Source organism: Chionomys nivalis, chromosome 25, assembly GCF_950005125.1.
Source record: "Chionomys nivalis chromosome 25, mChiNiv1.1, whole genome shotgun sequence".
NCBI lineage: Eukaryota > Metazoa > Chordata > Mammalia > Rodentia > Cricetidae > Chionomys > Chionomys nivalis.
In genome coordinates, this window is record NC_080110.1 from 21,266,790 (window position 1) to 21,287,741 (window position 20,952).

Below are 20,952 nucleotides of genomic sequence, written 5' to 3' on the forward strand. Positions count from 1 at the left end.
AAGCGGTAATGAATTTATGTGCTCAGTTCACTTTAGCCTTTATTCAGTCTGGGCCTCCTACATTTAAAGTAGGTCTTCCCTCATCATTTAACCCAGACCAGATTTGCTTCACAGCCAAGCTCATAAACTTATATCTTCAGTGATTCTCTCGATGGTGCAGTGGAAAGTCAACATCAACTCTCACAACTGTCTGATCAACGTTAAACTGCACAGCCATTGGCCATAGGGTGATAGTTGTAAGTTGCTGTTGATGTCCTGTGTGTTGTCACCTGTCAACTGAATGTTTCAGAGCCAATTATACTGAGCAAGTTCTGATATTATCGCCAGTCTGGATAAACATCAAGGATGTCTACGAAGAAAACAGGAATGAATAGAAAGGACGAAGGACATCTTGGAAAGTTTGGATTCGAAATGACGATGCTATAAAGAAATTGACATGAAACAAATCCATTGCGTTGATACCAGAATTGTAGGCATAAAGTACCTTGATTAGTGCGTCCTCAGATCAAACCCAGCACAATAATACAAGTACAAGGAGTTCAGTTACTGGGGATACCAGGAAATACTAAAAGGAGGAGGAGTCAGGAAATGATTCAAAGAGAAAGCAGAAAATGGAGAGTAAGCAATCAAATGCATCACAATGCTATCTATCAAATAAAATATATAATATATAATTCTCTACCAAAGATCTCTCAGCAGTGCTTCCTAAGTTGTCCTTCTCAAACACAGATGAGCAATATACACGTGCTGATTTTTTTAACTCCATTTGATTGAGCAGATATAGAGTGGAGCCCGAGACGATACCTTTCAGTTGTCACATGCCAGCCGTGCTCCTAGTTCTTACAATGTACAGATCAAAGATTCTGAAGGTTTTCTACTGCTCTTCTCATTTAGTCTGAGCAAATCTAAGAGAATTCATTACCCGCACCTGAGTGAGGACAGATGTGATTTTGAAGAATCACTTTATTGTGTTTTTATGTGTATGTGTGCCTGTCTCTGCATGGAGACAAACAAGGAGTCAGATGCAGACCAGGAGTCACAGGTGGTTGTAAGATGCCTGTCATTGGTCCTGGGAACTGAATTATAGTCCTCTGAGAAGCAAGTGTTCTTAACAGCTGAGTCATCTCTCCAGCCCAGGTGGTGTATCTTTAAATCTGTTTTGTTTCTTATCATTCTTATCCAAGCCACTGCATAGTCACAGAATATCATCAGTCTTGGAGGGGATTTTTGGCCGCATTCTGAGTAATATATTCCAACCTTTCTGTCCACCCTACCCTGTTGCTCTTCTGCCAGACAGTCTTGCTCTTTAGCAAGCAGTGCACCATCAATAGAAATCAAGTTGGTCATCTTGCTTCTGATGTCTCCCCCCTCTGTTCTGCTCACACTCTTGTTCCTCTTCCTCGCTCTTTTGAATGCCAAATCATGGTTTGACTTTTCTGATTAGTCTCAAACCTTTGACCCTTGCAGATGAGCAAAGATCGATTTTACTGGTCCTGACACTCAAATCTTCCATGAGATAATCACAAGCACTCCTGAATTCTTAAGCCCTTGGCTGTCTCCCTGTCAAGCAATCTGGAATAGCACCGTCTGGCTAAACTACAGGGTATCCAAAGAGCTAGAAATATACCATAGAACTACTGTTTTTATAAGACTATGCAATATTCAAATGACTATGTATTTTTGGGTGTGTCAAATTGAGAGATCTCAATCCTCTAAAACACAATCTAAAGGAAAAATATGTATAAATCTATAAAATCACATGGCATATGTACAGAATTCTTAGAGAAAACCGGTGTGATGGGTTTTTTTATTCTGTATTTTGGCATTGATGGTATATACACATTTTGCAAATTTTTATAAAAGAAAATTCAAACTCATTCTTAGTTATTAGTTTATACAATGGTAATGGCCATGGATAATTTCCATGTTAGGGTCAAGACAAGAAGAAGGAACTCAAAGAGAAATAGGAATGCTAGAGAGATGACTCACTGGTTTAAGCATATGTTGCTCTACCAGATACCCTAGGTTCTGTTCTCAGTACTCACAGGGTGACTCATAACCACCCATGACTCCACTGAGATCTAGAGGATTCAACACTCTCTGCTAACCTCCTCCTTGGGATCCAGGAATACACATGTAGGCAAAACACTTACACATATCAAAATAAACTTTGAAAATTTCAGAAAAATAATATAGGAATTAAAATGGGCTTCATGGGGTTTGGAGAGAATGGTCAATGGTTGAGAGTGTCCTTGCAAGGGACCCAATGTAAGTACCTAGCATTCACATCATGTGGCTCACAATCACCTGTAACCCAAACTCCAAGGGAGCTACCCATCTCCTGACCTCTGCTGACACCTACACTCATGTGATCATACCCACACAGAGACACACATGACACATAAACAATAAACACACACACACACACATAAAAAATCCAAACACAGACAAACATGACACATTAATAATTGGAAGTAAAATCAACACTCAGATGAACATACCCACTCACAGATACACAGATATACACAAATAAAAGTAAAATCAATCTAAAATATACTGAATCTTGTATATTAGTTATCATTTTATTATCATAAAAATTTTAATAAAAACCAGTGTTCTTCCCTGTTTGGGTATAATTGTACCTTCGATGCTCAAAAGATTTGTATGGCTGGGGCAGACTGTGGGGCCTCTGACATGGAGACCAAAATTTATCCCTACTGCTTGTTCTGGCTTTTTGGAACTCATCTCATTCTCTTTGAAGGCATACCTTACTCGACCTAGATACAGGGGAGAGGGCCTTGGTCTTGCAGTGAGTGCTACTTGCAAATGCTACATTATTTAACCACCTGCCTAAACTTCATTTCAAGTCCAAAGTACTACAGGGGCAAACCTTAAAGTGGCAGGCCTTTTCTACAAATTAGCATTTCTGTCTAGCAATTAATATAATAATATCTTACTTTAAAATATTATCCACATTTCGAACACTCTGTCTTTAGAATGCACTATTTTTGAAATAATGGCTCTTTCATAAAGGCATTGTGTAATAGAGGTTCATCATGAGTTTCCTCACAGCAAGTATGAAATATTTGCCAATAGCATATATAAAATACTTTACTTGGTGAAGTAAAACCTGAGAGATTAGTCCTAAACATTTCATAAATGTAAATATCCTCTCTGTGTGTATATAATTTATGTGTGTATATGTGTATATATATATATATATGAGCATGTGTATATATATATATATGAGTATGTGTATATGTATGTATACACATAGTCTTAATCTCATTCTGATTAAAGCAATGAAGCAAAACATGTCTGCAACAGGTCACCAAGCATGTATTGCAATCCATTGCCATAATTTTAAAATGTGTATACTACCACCATTTTAATACTATCTACTAAATCATTGACAGTGATAAATGCTTTCATTGAACACATAAAATATTCATGGAGCCATGAACTTGTGTCCTAGGGTTGTCTGAAATGCAAACTGCTGCAGTTATATTGACAGTAAAATCTATTGAGCTCAGCTTTTCAGATCAAGGTCACAACTAATTATATGCCGGTGACATTTGTAACTATTGGGTTTTTATTGTCCTATGGGTTTCGCAGAAACAATCCCATAGAGCAATAAAAATTAATGGAAAGCAATCTGCCAATGTTCCCAGCATCAACATGCAAATAAGGTTGAAAAGGTAAAATTTTAAAGATACAGAACCTCATTGTGTACACTTGGGAGATTTGAAATGTCTTGGTAACTTTTCCATCTGGGACATTCTAGAAACTAAAGGTCAAAATTCAGACTGTGGTCTGGTATGAACTGTAAGTTCTACTGATAAATACCTGAAATAACTAAGAAGCCCACTGAATTCTAAGCATCCCAACATTGACCCAAGTTGATGCATGCTCCCTAGATGCATGCTCTTTAATTTCTCGAAGATTCTTTTTAGTTATTTAGTCTTCTCTTGTATAATACATCCCAACCACAGTTTTCCCTCCCTCCACTCCTATTCCTTAGACTTACTCTCTTTAATTCCTAAAAGATCCACTCCTCTGTTTATTTATAATAAAGGGTACTTTAGATAAAACTTGCGTTCACAAGACCTTTCTAAATTTCAGGTATGTTTTCTTCTGTTCAGACACAGACAGAACTACTTAAAAGCAAAACCCAAACTCACACATCTTTCTAAAACCGCACTTTTGAGGTTATATGCTCTTGAGTAACTGATAATTATTTTTGCATTTTTATATAGTTTAACAGAATTATAACATTTAGGAAGTGATATTCCAGGAAAAGTGTCCACCACGAACAAGGATATCAATGCCAATTAAAAATAGGAATTGCTACACAGAAATGATGTTTATTGTTAGAGAACTAAAATACCTAAGACAGTAGTGCAGATTTTTATCTTTGTGAGAAGATAGTATATTAATAAACTGCAAAGAACCAGCATATCCCTGAGATCACAGAAAGGGCTGTAAACCCTCTTTTCTCTCATTCACCTAATCACCTCCATAGATGGCTTGCCAATGCACACACTCTCAGAAACAAAGCACCAAAAACATAAATCCATATATTGGAGAAATAAAATTAAAACCAGGCAAAATGTTTGTAGACCAAAATGAGAGATTTGCTGTGTAGTAGATGGAATGGGTGCCTTTGATCGCTCTAGTTTGTTATATATTATTTTAAATATCTAGTGTATTCTAATTACTGAAAATAAGGTACATAGGTAAAAATACTGGTGATATGTTTACCTCTGCAGGAGGTGACAACTAGGGTGTGCACATTTTATTTCAATGGTGTAGAACACCGAACCTATGAAATTCATTCTTCTTGAAGGATTACAAATACTTCAAGTAATTACAGGCATAATTTTATGATCTCTGCTAGAAATTATCTCTGAGGTCAGTTCTTTGTCTACAAAGATTTATGATAATTCATTTCATTTTCCACTATAATGCAAACTCACAAAAGTGTCATTGACACTAGATATTCTAGCTGACACTTAACAAATCTGAATTTAATTTCAAATGCCCCATGTATCTATCTATCTATCTATCTATCTATCTATCTATCTATCTATCTATCATCTATCTCATATGCTTCTATTGTGTGCCTAGTTATCAATGTATGTAATCTATGTATCATTTATTTATTTATATATTTAAGTATCCATCCTTCTATGTGACCTTCTAACTTCTTTGTCTATCTTGTATACTAATGCTCTCTATCTGAAATATCCAATCAATGGGGTGGTCAAAGGGTCATTAGAACCCATTTTCCATTCTTCTTCTTACTCATTGAAAATGTTCCCGCTCTTCCACTTTCCCCTCAAAAGGCTAGAGTAAAATAGCACAAATGTTTGGAAACCTGTAGTCCCCAAACACAAAGCTGATATTTCTAGTTTTCCCACAGAATTATGACTCTCTATGATTTTTCTAAACTCTATTAATATGAGTACATATTTTATGAGCTGAAGAGTCTTTTGTGAGCTGGCCTGGGAACCTACACATGATTACAGACCATTGTTTAAAATTTCTACAAAAGCTATGTGGGAAACTCTGTAGGAATTCATTTCATTCTTTGGCTTGCATTCCCTTTTATGTTAGCAGAAAATGCCTTATATAGGAAATGAATAAATGACTTTCTCATAGGCACTTTTCTTTCCTGTCCATAAATCGGGGTATCTAACCAAAGTTAGGCCTTTTTAGTATTAAGGGTTTATTTCCCCTCCCACCCTGATCTTTGTCTAACAACAGTAGGTAAATTGTCATCAGCGTTAAAGACATTTTAAAAAGCATAAACAAGAAAAATGATTAGTTGACTCCCTTCCTGCAGGGAGCTTAAGATACTTGTAGCTCAGGAGTAGAACACTTGACTAAACTACAGGTGGCCCTGGGTTCGATCCTTCTGAGCACTACCAACTGAAGAAATGAAGGCAATCAAACAAAAAGAAAAAAAAAAACTATAGTGCATGCCTTTAGGCTGAAACCACCTGACATAGGATTCCCCTCTGTATGCTGTGAATATATTTTATTATCATTGATTAATAAAGAAGTTGCTTTGGCCTGTGGCATGGCAGACTAGAGCTATGCAGGAAAACTAAGCTGAATGCTGAGAGAAAGACGGCGGAGTCAGGGAAACACCATGTAGCTGCTAACGGAGGTAGATACCTCAGAAACTTAACAGTAAACCATGAGTCTTGTGGTAAAATACTCAATAATAGGAATGGATTAATTTAAGATGTAAGAGCTAGTTCATAAGAAGCATAAGCCATTGGGACAAGCAGTGTTTTAATTAACACGGTTTCTGTGTGATTATTTCAGTTCTGGGAGGCGGGGAACGCACAAGCTGTCTCTGCCTACAACTATTCATCTCCTTTGAGTTAGCTGCTTATTGACAATGGAGAAAAGTTCTATACTTTAATATAAACTGGTTATAATTAACAATATTCTTAGGAATACACTCAGATCCCTTTCTGTATGTTGTAAATATGTTTTATTACCATTGGTTAAAAAAAAATGCTGCTTGAGCCTATTACAGTTCAGAATAGACAGTGCAGTAATTTCAAGGAGAGCTTGAGGAGAAAAGAAGGCAGAGTCCTAGAGATGCCATGTAGCTTCCAAAGGAGACAGAAACCACAAGCCTCGTGGTAAAATATAAAATAACAGTAGTGGTTTAATTTAAGATGTAAGAGTTAGTTAATAAGAAGCCCAAGATAATAGGCTAAGAAGTATTGTAATTAACATAGTTTCTGTGTGACTATTTCAGATCTGGGTGGCTGGGAAATGAACAAGCAACCCCTGCCTACATAGGCGTAGTGGTTCTAGGTATCCTGGACTTTACTATTCTTAGTGTTTTCTGAAACTTACTTTTCTAAAAGTACAACCAATGAATGACTCATAAGAGCCATCACCCTCAAGAAAAGAGGTGTCCACTGCTGTTTCTTTTCATTGCTAGGGGATGGCTGTGACTGTCCTAGGCACAGTAAACAAAAGAGAAATTAACCAGCAATTGACTCAACATAGCCTCTTTCAAACTTTGTAACACAAAGGACTGGAGTTTTTAGGAAAAAGCAAAGTAGCTGGTAAACAAACAAGATTTCTAAGATGCATGTAAAATCAACTCATTTTTATTAGTTCTCTCATACATGACATCCCTACTGCAGTTCCCCACTCCACTCTTCCCAGTTCTATCCCTTCCCCCTCTCCCCCAGATCCACTCCTTCTCTGTTTCCCTTCAGAAAAGAGCAGGCCTCCCAGGGATATCAACCAAACATGGCATAACAGTTACCATAAGACAAGGCACAAACCCTCATATCAAGGCTAAATGAGGTAACCCAATAGGAAGAAAGGGGTCCCAAGAGCAGGTGAAAGAGTCAGAGACACCCCCATTCCCATTTCAGAAATCCCACAAGAACACCAAGCTACACAACTATAACACATATGCCGAGGGCCAAGGTTAGACCCATGCATGCTCTCTGATTGTCAATTCAGTCTGTAAGACCCTATGAGCCCTGATTAGGTGATTCTATAGGCTGTGTTCTTTTCTTTGACCCCTCAGACTTCTACAATCCTTGCCCTTTCTTCTTCCTCAGGATTCCCCAAGATTAATTGTTTTGTTGTGGGTCTCTGCATCTATTCCCATCAGTTGGTTAAAAGCAAATCTTCATCATGTACCTTTTGATCTGTACATGGTTAAAAACTCCATTTATCTCACATTCTTGTTCATGTGTCTTAGCCACTGGATCCGCACATATGTGTCCTGTGCTAACAGGAGTCAATGAAAACATCCAATAAGGTAATGTATTTGTTATTAGCAGAGCCTCCTCTCCCAGGCATTATCATTGACCCTTCTTATAAGTGACCATTAAGTGGATCTCACAACAGTGCAATAACTGAGCAAGGAAGAGTTCCTTAATATGTTGAAAATTGGATTTAAATGTGATCCCTTGGGTTTCTAAGCTTCTTACTACACAGTTCCAAAACTTACTCTTCTAAAACTGTCAATAACATGCTCTTTTGGATATATTTCATTAGTTGTGTTAACATAACACATAAGTAATTAAATATAAGCTCATATTTGTCTCAACTGCCAGCACTGTAAAGTGAGAAGGTCTAGGTCGACATGCCCCAATGATAAGAAATGGGGATTTTAAATGCACCTTTGCTTTCTCATAGCAAGAAGGCAAGTGTTCTCAGTAGCAGAAGTTTAGCTTGCCCTACTCTATCAAAGTTTATTTACTCTTTGTACATAAGTGCTGGTCACATGATGTAATTATTACATGTTACTAGTCACTAGCACAGTACACAGCAATACTGAACAAGCTATTGAAACATGTGTGCATGTGTGTATAGGATATAAATACACACACACATATATATATACATATATATATGTGTATATATATATATACACACACACACACACACACACATACACACACACACACGCACATTCTAGAGAACCAACCCTAGAAATAAATCTCCAGCTGGCAACAAAGTCCAGATTCACAGCAGCATATACTTTAAAACAGGTTAATTTCTATGTCATTTTACAATGATAAAAATTTACTTTATACATAAAAGCAGATGAAACAAAGGAGTTTTTGCATCTCTTACCTTCTTCTGGTCTTCCAGCTTGTGACTCACCGGATTCTTCCCATGTCTATTCATTTCTGAAGATAAATCCATCACATTAGGTCCTCGCCCAACAAAATGCAAACTCGTCAAAATGGCAGCAAACTAATCCAAGAGGCAGTGAGTAAGAAAACACTGGCACACCACATGTCCCATCACACGCCGGCTTCGAACTTCATCTCTTCCAAGAACCAATTAAAAAATCCATGGATCGAATGACAAAAGGAAAGTTTACAATTTAGTTCCAACTCCTTCCAAACCAGCATAGCGTTCTGTAATGCTGACTTCTCCTAAGTGAACTATTCATTCAGGAACATCATCTCCAACTGCTACCTCTTCCTCTCCTCAATATTCTCCATCTTAATACAAAAGTACAGTACTCCTATATACCTGTAAGAAAAGAAAAACCAGTAAATTCCCTGTGTCTTGTATCATATAGTTAAGGAAATAAATTCTTGTCTGAATTTATTTCAGATAGAGGTAGAGAAAAACATGTACTATTATATATTACTAAATAATGTGTAATGACTAAATAATGCATGAATAACCGTAGTTAAAAGCCTTATTCTTTGTTGTATGATAACTATAACATTAATTAATTAAACCTATACTAAGTATTAATACCAGGGACCTATATCACACTGAAATAGAAATCAATAAGATATATGAATGTGATCTACTAAAGAGTAGTTTTAAAAAAGATTGCAAAACTACCAAGCTCTGTGCCATATACTTTTCAAAAGCAATTTTATTTAAACTTCAAAATGAATCAGTAAGATGTTTGTTATCCTTCTGCTTTAAGATAAAGAAAGGAATGCACATTTTTTACAAGTCTTATAATTACTAATAGAACTAGAATTTGAATTCTTATTGCATTGGCTTTAAAACTTATTCAGTTCTAGATTTCTTCTTGCCAATTCATATTTCATACTTTGTCCACAAGGATACCATAGAAACATGGTTGACTCTTTGGTGCATTACATGCATACCATGTATGTTGATATTTTCCACAACATCCAGAGCTCCCATACTCTTTTTAATGTATTTAAAAAATTCAGCAGTCTCCAAACCCAGCCAAAATAATGAAATCATTGAATAACAGTATTAAAAATAAACTCAGCTTAATTGAAATATATCTACATCCATATTATTATCCGTTTTAATGAATTTGATAAATGCGTCCATTGAAAACTAACCATAAGCAAAACAAACAGAGAACATTGCCTGCTCCACCCCCAACTGCTGTTTTTCACTCAGTCCGCATGCTCCATCTCAACCCTGGACCACAGTTGATCTACTTCACTCACTTTACGCTTACATTCCCTGGTACTTGCATGCTTGGCATGGCTAAACATTGAGTCTTATCTGTGGGCACCTTTCTTTGAACATGATGCTTTGGAGATTAATCCAGGCTGTTGTATGTATCAGTAGTTTTATTGCCTTTACTGAGAACAATTTTGATGTAAAAACGCACCAGGGTTCATTTAGAATAGGAATCTGAAACATCCACAGTCCTACTAATTTGGAAGCTACCTTCCTAGAGTTTTCCAAACTTGTAAAACAGTGATCTCACTGATGAACTCTCTCAACCTTTGTTCTTACATTTCAACCCACAGCAAGTAATTTTAGAATCACTGCTGCAGCCTAAACTCAACTTTAGACAACTGACTAGTTACTGTCTGAACACATTAAACAATAGGAAATCTACTGTCTAAGAAGATAGTTCTTTATAAATGGAGGCAGTTAATAGTCTTTAATTTTAATTTTTATGTGCATGGATGTTTTGTCTACAGGTGGGTATCTGCACCATTTGTGTGCCTGGTGCCACAGAGGGCAGAAGAGGGCACTGGATGGTTGTGTGCTGTCATATGGGTGCTGGAAATCAAAACCAGGCCCTTTGGTAGAGCAGTCTTTGGATCAACGTTCCCAACTTTGAGACTAAGTCTACCTTCTGATCCTTCTGTTCATTTGCCATTTCTGACAATCTTTCTCAAAGAAATAATCTTTTTGTATACTGTAAAGATGTGTCACTAGGACTGGTTTAATAAAAAGTTGAATGGCCAACAGGTAGGCAGGATATTCAGGGCAGAGAGAATACTGGGAAGAAGGAGAAGCCAGCCAGATATGGAAGGAGTCAGACACACAAAATGGAATAGAGGTAAAAGCCACATGGTAGAGCGTAGATTAATAAAAATATGGGTTAATTTAAATTATAAGAGCTAGCTAGAAACAAGCTTAGGTCATTGGCCCAGTTTTCATAACAAGTCTCAGTGTCGTGATTTGGGAGCTATCAGGTAAGACAGAAAAATCAGAAGAAACATTTTGAAATCAGCTAATTGTTCTGTGCAAATCCCCATGCATTTTTCCCTCTCTAAATTAGTGACCTTCGCTCATTCTTTATTTCTTCTACTCTGCCATGGATGAATTTTACATTGTACAGTATATGGTTCTGGTATAAAAACAAATACGGGCAAGGGCTTAGACATAAGCAAGAACATTGCCAATTTGAAGATATGAAAGAAATCTAAGGAGGAACCACTGATAATTTGGGCTGCACAATTGCCTGACTAAGAACAAAGACTGAAGAAAGCAGATGCACCTTTAGTTATGCTAAATAAGAGGAGAAACTGGAAAGATGGATTAACAGGTAAGAGCACTTGTTGCTCTACCAGCATCCTTGTTGGGTAGCTCACAATCACCTGTAGCTCTAGCTCTTGGGTATCTAATACCTCTGTCTGCGAGCATCTTCACATGTGATATAAGGATTCAGAGACATCCTCACTAAATAAGATACAGTGCTCTTCCTTACCAGAATTCCCACTTCCTACTGCAGTGGCTAACAGAGCTTTGCAAACCTGCTCATTGTTCTGAAATATTAAAATCACTTTTCTTGTCTTCTGTGTTTTCTCTAAGCATGCTTGCTATAACAGTCTTGGATTCAGTGTTTCTCTAAAATTCTTCTTTCTACCATGTGGCCACTTGTCAGTCATGTGGCTGACCTCCATGCCCACCTAACTCATAGGGCATGACTTTCTTTCTTATTCTTCTCCATCTCGCTCCTCTGGGCAGCTGCTGAGATTTGGTTTGCTTGCTTTGGGGTTTTTCTTTTAAACCTTAATAAAACCATCACTGGGGGCTGGAGACATGGCTCAGTGGTTAAGAGCACTGACTGCTCTTCCAGAGATCCTGAGTTCAATTCCCAGCAACCACATGGTGGCTCACAGCCATCTATAATGAGACCTGGCACCCCCTTCTGGCTTGTGGGCACACATGGAAGGAATGCTGTACACATAATAAATAAATAAATATAAAAATAAATAAAAATAAAACCATCACTGAATTTCAAAAAAGAGGGGGTCAGGAATATGGAAAAATTGGGTAGCAAGATCCAAACCTATCACCAAGATCCATTATGAATATCATTAAAACAATTTAAGAAATAGACAATGGATAACTTGGCCTGGCTTATGATTTGACTGGAGGGAGTGAAAAGTGAGTGTTGTATAATTTGAAGGCTGCTGCTGATGGAATTGGTAATTAAACTAATCTTGGGCTCATTGTTTGATGGCTCCTGAAGATATAAATGGCATAATTACCTGAGGGAACAAACTCAAGAAGTACTTGGGTGAAACAAGTTTTTAAAAACTAACTACAAACTATAACTATTGCCAGAAATTTTCAAACAAATGTCATGATTAAAAAAATCATAAAATACACATGAGCAAATGGAATCCATCAATGTAAAAATATGAATAATATATGATGTCTAAGTTTGTATTATCCCTGAAATGAAAAATTGGCTGAAGGTTTTAAATGAATCAGTGTAATTTACCACATTAATGAAATAAAGAAAAATGATATGCTCATCTCTAATGGAGTAGAATTATAAATTGATAAATTAAACACTGACTCATGAGCAAAGAAGATTTCTGGGCAAACGTAGTACAGAGGGAGGTCTTTTTGTAATCTTTATCTAGAGTAGTATTTTCACAAACACAGACATCACACACATGGGTTAAGTATTTTTAAAACTGCTCATCTAATTAAGAATAATACACATCTACCTCCTAACAAATATTCTCTTCAACATTAAACTTAAAGTCCTAGTTAGGCAGCAAGACAAGAAAAAATGAGAGTTAAAAAAAGGAGAGTAAGAGATGTAGGAAGGCAGGCAAGCAGCAGAAAGGAATAAATAAAATTTATTTGCAAATGTTTTAATATCTACATATAAATATGTTAACAAACCCAAAAATTAATTACAAGGATTAACGAATGTGCTTAGAATGTTTCCTGGATAAAAAGCCACCTTATACAAATCCCTTCTGTTTCCTTCCAATATCAGCAAACATTAAGAAAATGAAACTTTAAAAGGACAACATTTATAGTAACATGAAAAATACCAAATGCTCTGGAAAACGTCTCACAAAATAGTCAGACCTCTTTGATGAAACAATTGAACAATGACAACCACAGTAGACATGTTAAAGAGAATCGGGGAAACCCACAAGGCCTCAACACTAGAGAACGAAAAACACAGGCACCTAAGGGATGCTAAGAGCAATCAGGAGGCAAGGGGCAACAGTGTCAAGGAAGGGAATGGAGGCAGTGACAGCTGGAGTTGATGAGCATTGCAGTCATGTTGTGGGAACCTAGAGAGGCAGAGATTTCCTAAAATACGTGAAGGAAATCCTAATAAAGTCTCCTTATAGTGGGAAAGTTGAGTCCCAACTAGCCATCTCTTGTCACTAAACAAAGCTTCCAGTACCAGGATTGAGTTACATACAATTGAGTTTTGGGCCCAAGTGGTCCCATGAAAATCCCCAAACAACCCAGGCTGTTACCAAGACCACAGGCTGCACTTTGCAAATTGACAGCAGGGCCCCATTGCCCAGGACAACACCCGGTAACTTACTGAATATGGAGAAGTCTAACTGGTACCTATATAGAACATTCCCTTACATTCTAGTGTCTTTAGTATGGTAAGGCACTCTGCAGGCTAACACAAGATAAATGTATACACCAACCCAACATCAAAAGTCTTTCAACTACAATCTGTCCTGCCTACAAAATATGCTAGGGCAGTGGTAACAAAGCTTGTGGGAGTAGCCAACCAATGTCTGATTGACTTAAGGCCCACTCCACAGGATAGAAACCATACCTGATACTGCTTGGTATCAGAAAAGAACCAAGAGACTAGGTAGTCCAGAAAGCAAGGGAAAAGCCAAAAATGATTGATCTTAAAAAAAAATTAAAAGTAACAATAAAATGATTCCTAATGACTTTCTGCTACATTCATACATCAGTGTCTTACTCAGCTAACATCAGAAAAGCTTCCTCCTGCAGCAAATGGGAACAAATACAGAGATCCATAACTGGACATTACTCAGAGAGTGAGACCTTGGAAAACACAGTTAGCTCTAAACAGGATGTCTCCCTCTTCTCTCAGCTCAGTAAACCCCACAGAAGAGGAGACAGAAAGAGTTTAGGAGTCAAAGAGGATTGAGGACATCAGAAGAACAAGTCCCTTGAATTCAACTTAGCAAAACTCATTTGAATTCACAGAGCTAGAACAAGACCAAGAGGAGTCTGCACCAGGTCCTCTTGGATATATATAATAGCTTTTAGTTGAGTATTTCATGGAAATCCTGAGTGGGTCTCTCATTCGTGTGCCTTTTCTTGGACCCTTTTCCTTTGCCTTGTTTAACTTTGAAGACATTGCTTTTGTTTTATCTTATATTTTCCTTTGTGATACTTGGTTGTTATCTCTTAGAAGTGTGTTCTTTTCTAATGAAACACAGAAAAGGAGTGGATCTGCATTGAAGAGGATGTAGAGAGGAAATGCGAGGAGTAGAGAGAGGGAAGACTGTAATCAGGATATATTGTATAAGAAAAGGATCTATGTTTAATAAAAGTGGAAAAATTAAAAGAAGAAAAATGAGTATATATCAATACAAACTTGAACAATGAACATATCAAAAAAACATGATAAGGAAAATCCTTTGAAATCGAACTTCTCACTAGCCAAATCAAATCAAAGGAATGAAAAACCATTGACAAAGATATGAGATAAAAAGAACCATGTACTGATAGAATAATGTCAAAAAATTTAAGATGCTTACTAAGTTTAAAGATCCATATAATTCATGATACATCAATAATAATTGTAAATGATAACACTTAAGATAGGTGTACATGTATAAGACACATACAAAAGCTTTGTCTTTAAATAACATTTTTAAAAAGTCAATAACAAAACAGTCCATCAAAATAAGAATAGATGAATGTTAGCTTGACTACATATAGAACTCATAACTATAAAAATGATAAAAAAAACAAACTATAGATGTATTTAACAATGTATAAATCACACAGGCACTGATTTTTCCAGACCAAATAAATGCATACTGAATGATTCATTTCTATAAAGCTGAAAAGCTTGTGAAAGAAGTCAGGATAGTGGCTACCTGTGAAGATCCAGGAAAAATATTTTTTAATGCAATAAGATAGCATGTTGAACAAGAAATGATAAGCAGGTCAGTAAGCATCAATCCTCCATGGCTTCTGCTTCAGCTCCTGCCTCCACATTGCCTTGGTCCCTGTCCTTCCATGACAGACTGTGATATAGAAGTATTAGATGAGATAAACCCTCCCCCCCCCAGTTGCTTTTGGTTGTAGTGGTTTACATCACAGCAATAGAAACCATAACTAAGACAGAGTTCGAACAGAAGTACACACATGTGTGGACAATGCTGTTCCCAGAAGATTTAGGCTATTAAAATTTGAAATGCCAGGCATAACATACCTTCCCACTAGCTGCTCATCAGGAAAGCCCCAGAGGTCTCTAAAACAACACAGTCTATCATCATTATTCTTGGCTACCCACTATACCTGTATCATAAACCATTGTTGCTAAAGATATCATATACTTTGGCTATAGAACATAAAAAAAAATCATCTTCAACCATAAAACTTCCACACTATTGACTAGTTTTGATTGTGCCAGAACATGGTATACAGAGTGCTTAGCAAGAAAAGACATGAGTAGCCTTAACTAGTGCTGGAAATTACATGCTATAACATAGAACTTACAGGTAAGAGACACACAGTGGTATAATGGTACCATAATGGTTATAGCATATACAAACTGTTCCTGGTTGGGTTTGAGACTTGCTCCACAGAAGGGAATTCATATGTCATATTATAAACCTACTCAAGAGCCCATTGTCTCTGGGATTGAATCTACCATTGTTATTTAGCTGAGCAGGTATGTTGTTAAATTGTCTGCTAGGTATTTCTGTTTATAGCCATAGACTAGGGATGCTCCCACCATGGTCCATGAAACTTCTCTTTGCAGTGAATACCACTCAAATAAAGATGTGCATAACTGCTCAAACTTCTGAGAATAAGAGATTGAGTACTCAGACCTTTACCACCTTCTTCTCAAGGTTCTGACAGCATTATGGAAGAGGAGATAAAAATATTGTGAGACCTGAAGGCTAAGGAGGGGTGCTGTGGAATGCTTTCGTCTGGATATGATGTAACTGTTGTACTCATGAACTCAGAGCAGATGTGACCTATCCAATTAAGCCAGCCAAAATTTCAACATGTATAAGGTATGAACTCAGAAAGGTCTGCTCCCAAATGAGGAGCAATTGCTGTTTGTGAATGCTGAGGGAAGGAGAATTATTCTTCTTTGAAGGTGTGGCCACTAATACGTTTCACATGCTGCCATGGATGGCCTCACACCCATGTAAATACAGACATCTTTAATTATAGAAGGTCATGGATTTGGGAATGGGAAATTGAGCGAGGCCTTCTGGGAGTTATAGGAAGAAATCCAGCACGGTTATTATTGTATTTAATTATATGTGTGCGAAATTCTTAAAAAATTAAGTCTTAAGACTAAACTATCCCATGAAAAAAAGACATTAAAATTTCAACTCTAGTTAAATGATTGATAAAACGTACTACAGCCATGCATGTAGCAAAATCAGAATACAAAAAAGTCAAAAATTGAAACTATATACATGTGTAAATAAACATGTGCAGGAATGTGTGTGTGTTTTCAATGTTTACAGGTCAAAGTCAGAATTCTTACAAAAACAAAGATGATGCAGAAAAACATAAACAAAATGAATAATAATGTAATTTAATTTATTCAAGGAGAAAAATGGATGACAAACATACACATTAAAAACTTAAGAGGGGAAAAAAAGCGGCTGGGCGGTAGTGGCACTCACCTTTAATTCCGGCACTCAAGAGGCAGAGGCAGGCAGATCTCTGTGGATTCGAGGCCAGCCTAGTCTACAAGAGCTAGTTCCAGGACAGGATCCAAAGCTACACAGAGAAATAGAGAAACCCTGTCTCAAAAACAAACAAACAAACCTGTTAAGTGGTAATGAGAGAACTGGTGTGTTTAGTGTGTTTCTGGAACATTAACATTTTACCTAGCAGAAAGTTACAAAAAAGTTGAAATTTTGCAAACAGCAAATGTCGGAAAAGACAGAAATAAATAGCACCCTCCTAAGCTGTGGATAACTGTAGAACCGGCTGAAGTAAATTGATAGGTTGTTTGGCAAAATTCAATAAAGAGGAATATTTACCGAAGTTCTAACATGTTCTATGAATTCCCATGAAGATGTATGCATCCTAGAGGGATGCCTAAGACTAGTCGTTGCTCCTCCCTTGGCACTAGTAAAATATTAGAAATACTCATAATTTGAATCATCAAAAATTTAAAATTAGTAAATTGTGGCATGTGTCTGCATGTCATACAGCATTAAAATGAATGAAAACATCTTTATACTTCACTACTACATGTAGAACACTAACTACAACTTAGCAATACCTATAAATATGGTTTTAAAAATCCCACAAATTTCTAAAATTTTATAGAACTTAAATCAGGATAGGAGGGTTAGGGGGTTGCTGTGGATCAACGGTCTTGTATTATTTTAATAAAATGCTGATTGGCCAGTAGCCAGGCAGGAAGTATAGGCGGGAAGACCACACAGGAAACCGTGGCAGGGTGAGAAGAATAGGAGAATTCTTAAAAGAGGAAAGTCTGCAGTCTGCCGTTTTCATCCAAACAGAGGAAGCAAGATGAGAATACCTCACTGATAGAAGGTACCAAGCCACGTGGCTAACACAGACAAGAATAATGGGTTAATGTATGATGTAAGAGTTAGTTAATAAGAAAGCCTGAGCTAATCGGCCAAACAGTTTATGATTAACGTAGACCTCTGTGCTTCCTCGGACAGAATGGCTATGGGACCTGGTGGGACAGAAATCTCTGTCAACAGGGATAAAGAGAAATGATGCCTCATGACAAAGCTAGCTGTTGCATACACTGAATTATGCATTATTTTATTTGGTTTAAAGAGAGATCACAATAAAAAGTATTTTAGGGATGGGCTGTAAGTTCAATGACAACAGGTGCTTGCAATCTCCATGATAAGAAGCTAGACAGGCAGATCCTAGAGGTCCCCACCCATACTACTGTCCTCGGTAAGAGCTTGACACCAATGAGATACTCTTTAAAAAGGTGAAGAGCCCCTGACAAGGTCTATGTGAAGTTGTTCTCTGGCATTCACATGTGACAAACATGCATGTGACACTCTCCATACACAAGTAGCCACAAGAATATGCACCTACATCCATATGCATACATATGTGCATGCGCATACACATGTATGTACGCTCTCTCTCTCACACACACACACAGAAAAGACAAAGAATGTGAAAGTAATGTTGAAAGACAAACCAAACAACAATAAAATGCTTGGCATGTGATCTGTACGAGCATGACACCTTCACATACATATCATTCAGAAGTAAATGGAGGGACTCTATACAACCGTCCCATTCATTGGTGAATACGACTGCTACTTAGTGGTGTCAGTGGTGACAAATATCCTTTAGTACCTTGGCATAACATAGCTAAAGAAAAAACAATTGCCATGGATCTCTGTTGACAGGTAAAGATAGGCAATCAGCCTACTAGACCACAATCATGATCCCTTGTCATGATCTTTGGAATCTTTAAAACAATTTCTCCATAGCCTGTTATGCCTCGGAGATTATACAAGGATGAAAGTACCATATTATCCCCCTATTCACTGTTTTTAAGGTGAACTTCTTGTTCAGCTTGTCAGCCAATAAGTTTGGATTTATCAAATGAGTTCTGGAAAATCTGTACACTCATTCTACTGCTCATAAATAAACCTGCCTTGGTGTGATCCTCAAAAACGTCCCCTTGACAGAAATGCCTTGCTTTTGTGGCACCAAAGGTAACTTAGCAACCGGAGAGTCAACAGTAACCCAGCACAATTTTGTGGGTTAGCTTTTAGAGAGCAGCAACCCAGTTACGTAAGACAAAAACAAGCCGTCCTCTTGTGTACCCAGTATTCAAAAATATATCAAAAAACACTGCCTTGCATTATGCCTCCCAGCTCAGGGTTCACATAAAATCCTGTCTTTTCCTCTTGTGATGCATGGGAGAAATAAAAACAGCAGGAGAAACATTATGTTCCTTGCAATGTGGCTGCACAGCTTCATTTCTGTAGCTTGGAAATGGAGGGTTCTTTGCCTTTGTAAGATAAATTGGCTCTGCAGCCCACATTTAAAACAGCATACACTTGTCTTCAGCAGGAAGTTTGGACTTGATTAGTTCAAGATAAAAGGAAGCAAGGAAGGCTGAGCATCATTCTGAGCCAGTAATTGCGTGTGTAATGGAGATGGAACAGTATAAAACATTCATATTCTTAGGTACTAATGATAAGTAGGGAAAAGCTTGTATCTTTCAACTAAGTTTGTTTATTGCCTGAAAACTCAATGTAGTTCAAGGCCAACTGACAGGAAGTTACAGTTTCCTGCCTGACATCAATTCCATCTTCAGTACTAGTTCTAAAATGGAATTTCTAAGCTCTCAAGAGAGGGAAAAGCACACATGCTATTTCCCAGTACCTTGGGTCAAAACCCAGATGCTATAGCAAACATTACGTGGGTAAAATTATGATGTATCTTTACAAGCATGCAGTGCCATATTTTGTCATTTTAATGAAACCTTTTATTTGATCAAGTTCTTATATTTAATCTGTACATAGACTGGGTTACTTAGGGAGTACAGGCCGCCATAAGGAGATTTGAAATGCATGGCTGTTTCTTCTTGCAATGGCAAACAAACAATCATTTTACCTACATGATTATCAAAGCAAATATACTAAGAACTGGCAATCTAAGAAGATTTAAAGTTTAAGTTAAAATACATATCTTGTCTAGTTGCTTGAATTTCTTTTTCCTGGAATCTATTTCATTTTACATCCATTCTTATGCCCACACTAAAGATTCTATTAATATTTATTCAAATTATCCTAAGAATAGACTGCCAATTGACACTGAAATCCACTCTATAATAATTAAGAACATTCTAGCTGTGTTCATCACAATGAGAGACTTGTTTCACAGCCCCTCAGTGAGGCTCTCGATACTAGGATGCAAACATACAGGACACACGTCGTTTTCAGATATTAACATTTCAAGAAGTAATTACCCCTGTCTTCTTTCTTTCCTCCTTCTCACTGACTGGAAAGAAGCAACGAACTGGTAAGGCAATTTTGAACATCAAAGTAGGGGAAAACCATAAAGAATCACATGATAGGAGGCTAAAGGGTCCTGGGATTCTGAAACAGAGTCTTTCCCCTATTCTGGGATGTAGGGCCACCTTTAACTTGTTATGACGCTAAGAAACAAAATTTGCTCTAAACACTATGAAAATATTGACGTGTGACAGAGTGTGAGAAACTGTACCATTACCAGAAAAACTCTTCTCTCCGCTCCCTGTTCCAATGATGTGAGGCTTGATTGGCCTAATAATAGAACAGAGAAGATGGAGGCAAATCACTTTAAATTGCTTGCCCGCCATCTCTAGTAATACTATAAAGAGAGAGCAGCCATAGCTTACTGAGAAAGAAGCAGGGTTAGAGAGACGTCTCAGCCGGCAAAGGGGCTGAGTGCTAAAAGTCATGCCTTGACTTCGGTCTCAAAGACCCACGTTGGTAGAAGAAAACATCGGACTCCCAAAGTCCTCCTCTGTATACACTACATTGATTTAATTGTTTAAATGTAAAAGAAGGAGGAACTATATAGTGAAGATAGCCCTAAATCTAAACCATAGGATAACAGTAAGATGAGCTAAACTCAGCTGATCCGTGGAAAGGAAAGATGTTTATGGTTATAAGCAATTGAACTTGGCAGTCAGAGAAGATGATAACAGTGGAAGATTAGGTAATATTATTGAAGCGATAT

At 37.3% G+C, this 20,952-nt stretch overlaps 1 protein-coding gene across 5 annotated transcripts in view; it reads right to left on the reverse strand.

The window, feature by feature from the left end:
* The window catches only part of Nav3 (neuron navigator 3), a 686,168-nt gene that overhangs the window by 458,542 nt on the left and 206,674 nt on the right, over positions 1-20,952 (reverse strand). For all 5 annotated transcript variants that reach the window (XM_057757535.1, XM_057757536.1, XM_057757534.1 and 2 more), the window contains exon 2: positions 8,629-9,036. In XM_057757535.1, coding sequence (XP_057613518.1) covers positions 8,629-8,700 — 72 coding nt within the window. In that variant the 5' untranslated portion in view covers positions 8,701-9,036. The remainder of the gene's footprint in view (positions 1-8,628; positions 9,037-20,952) is intronic.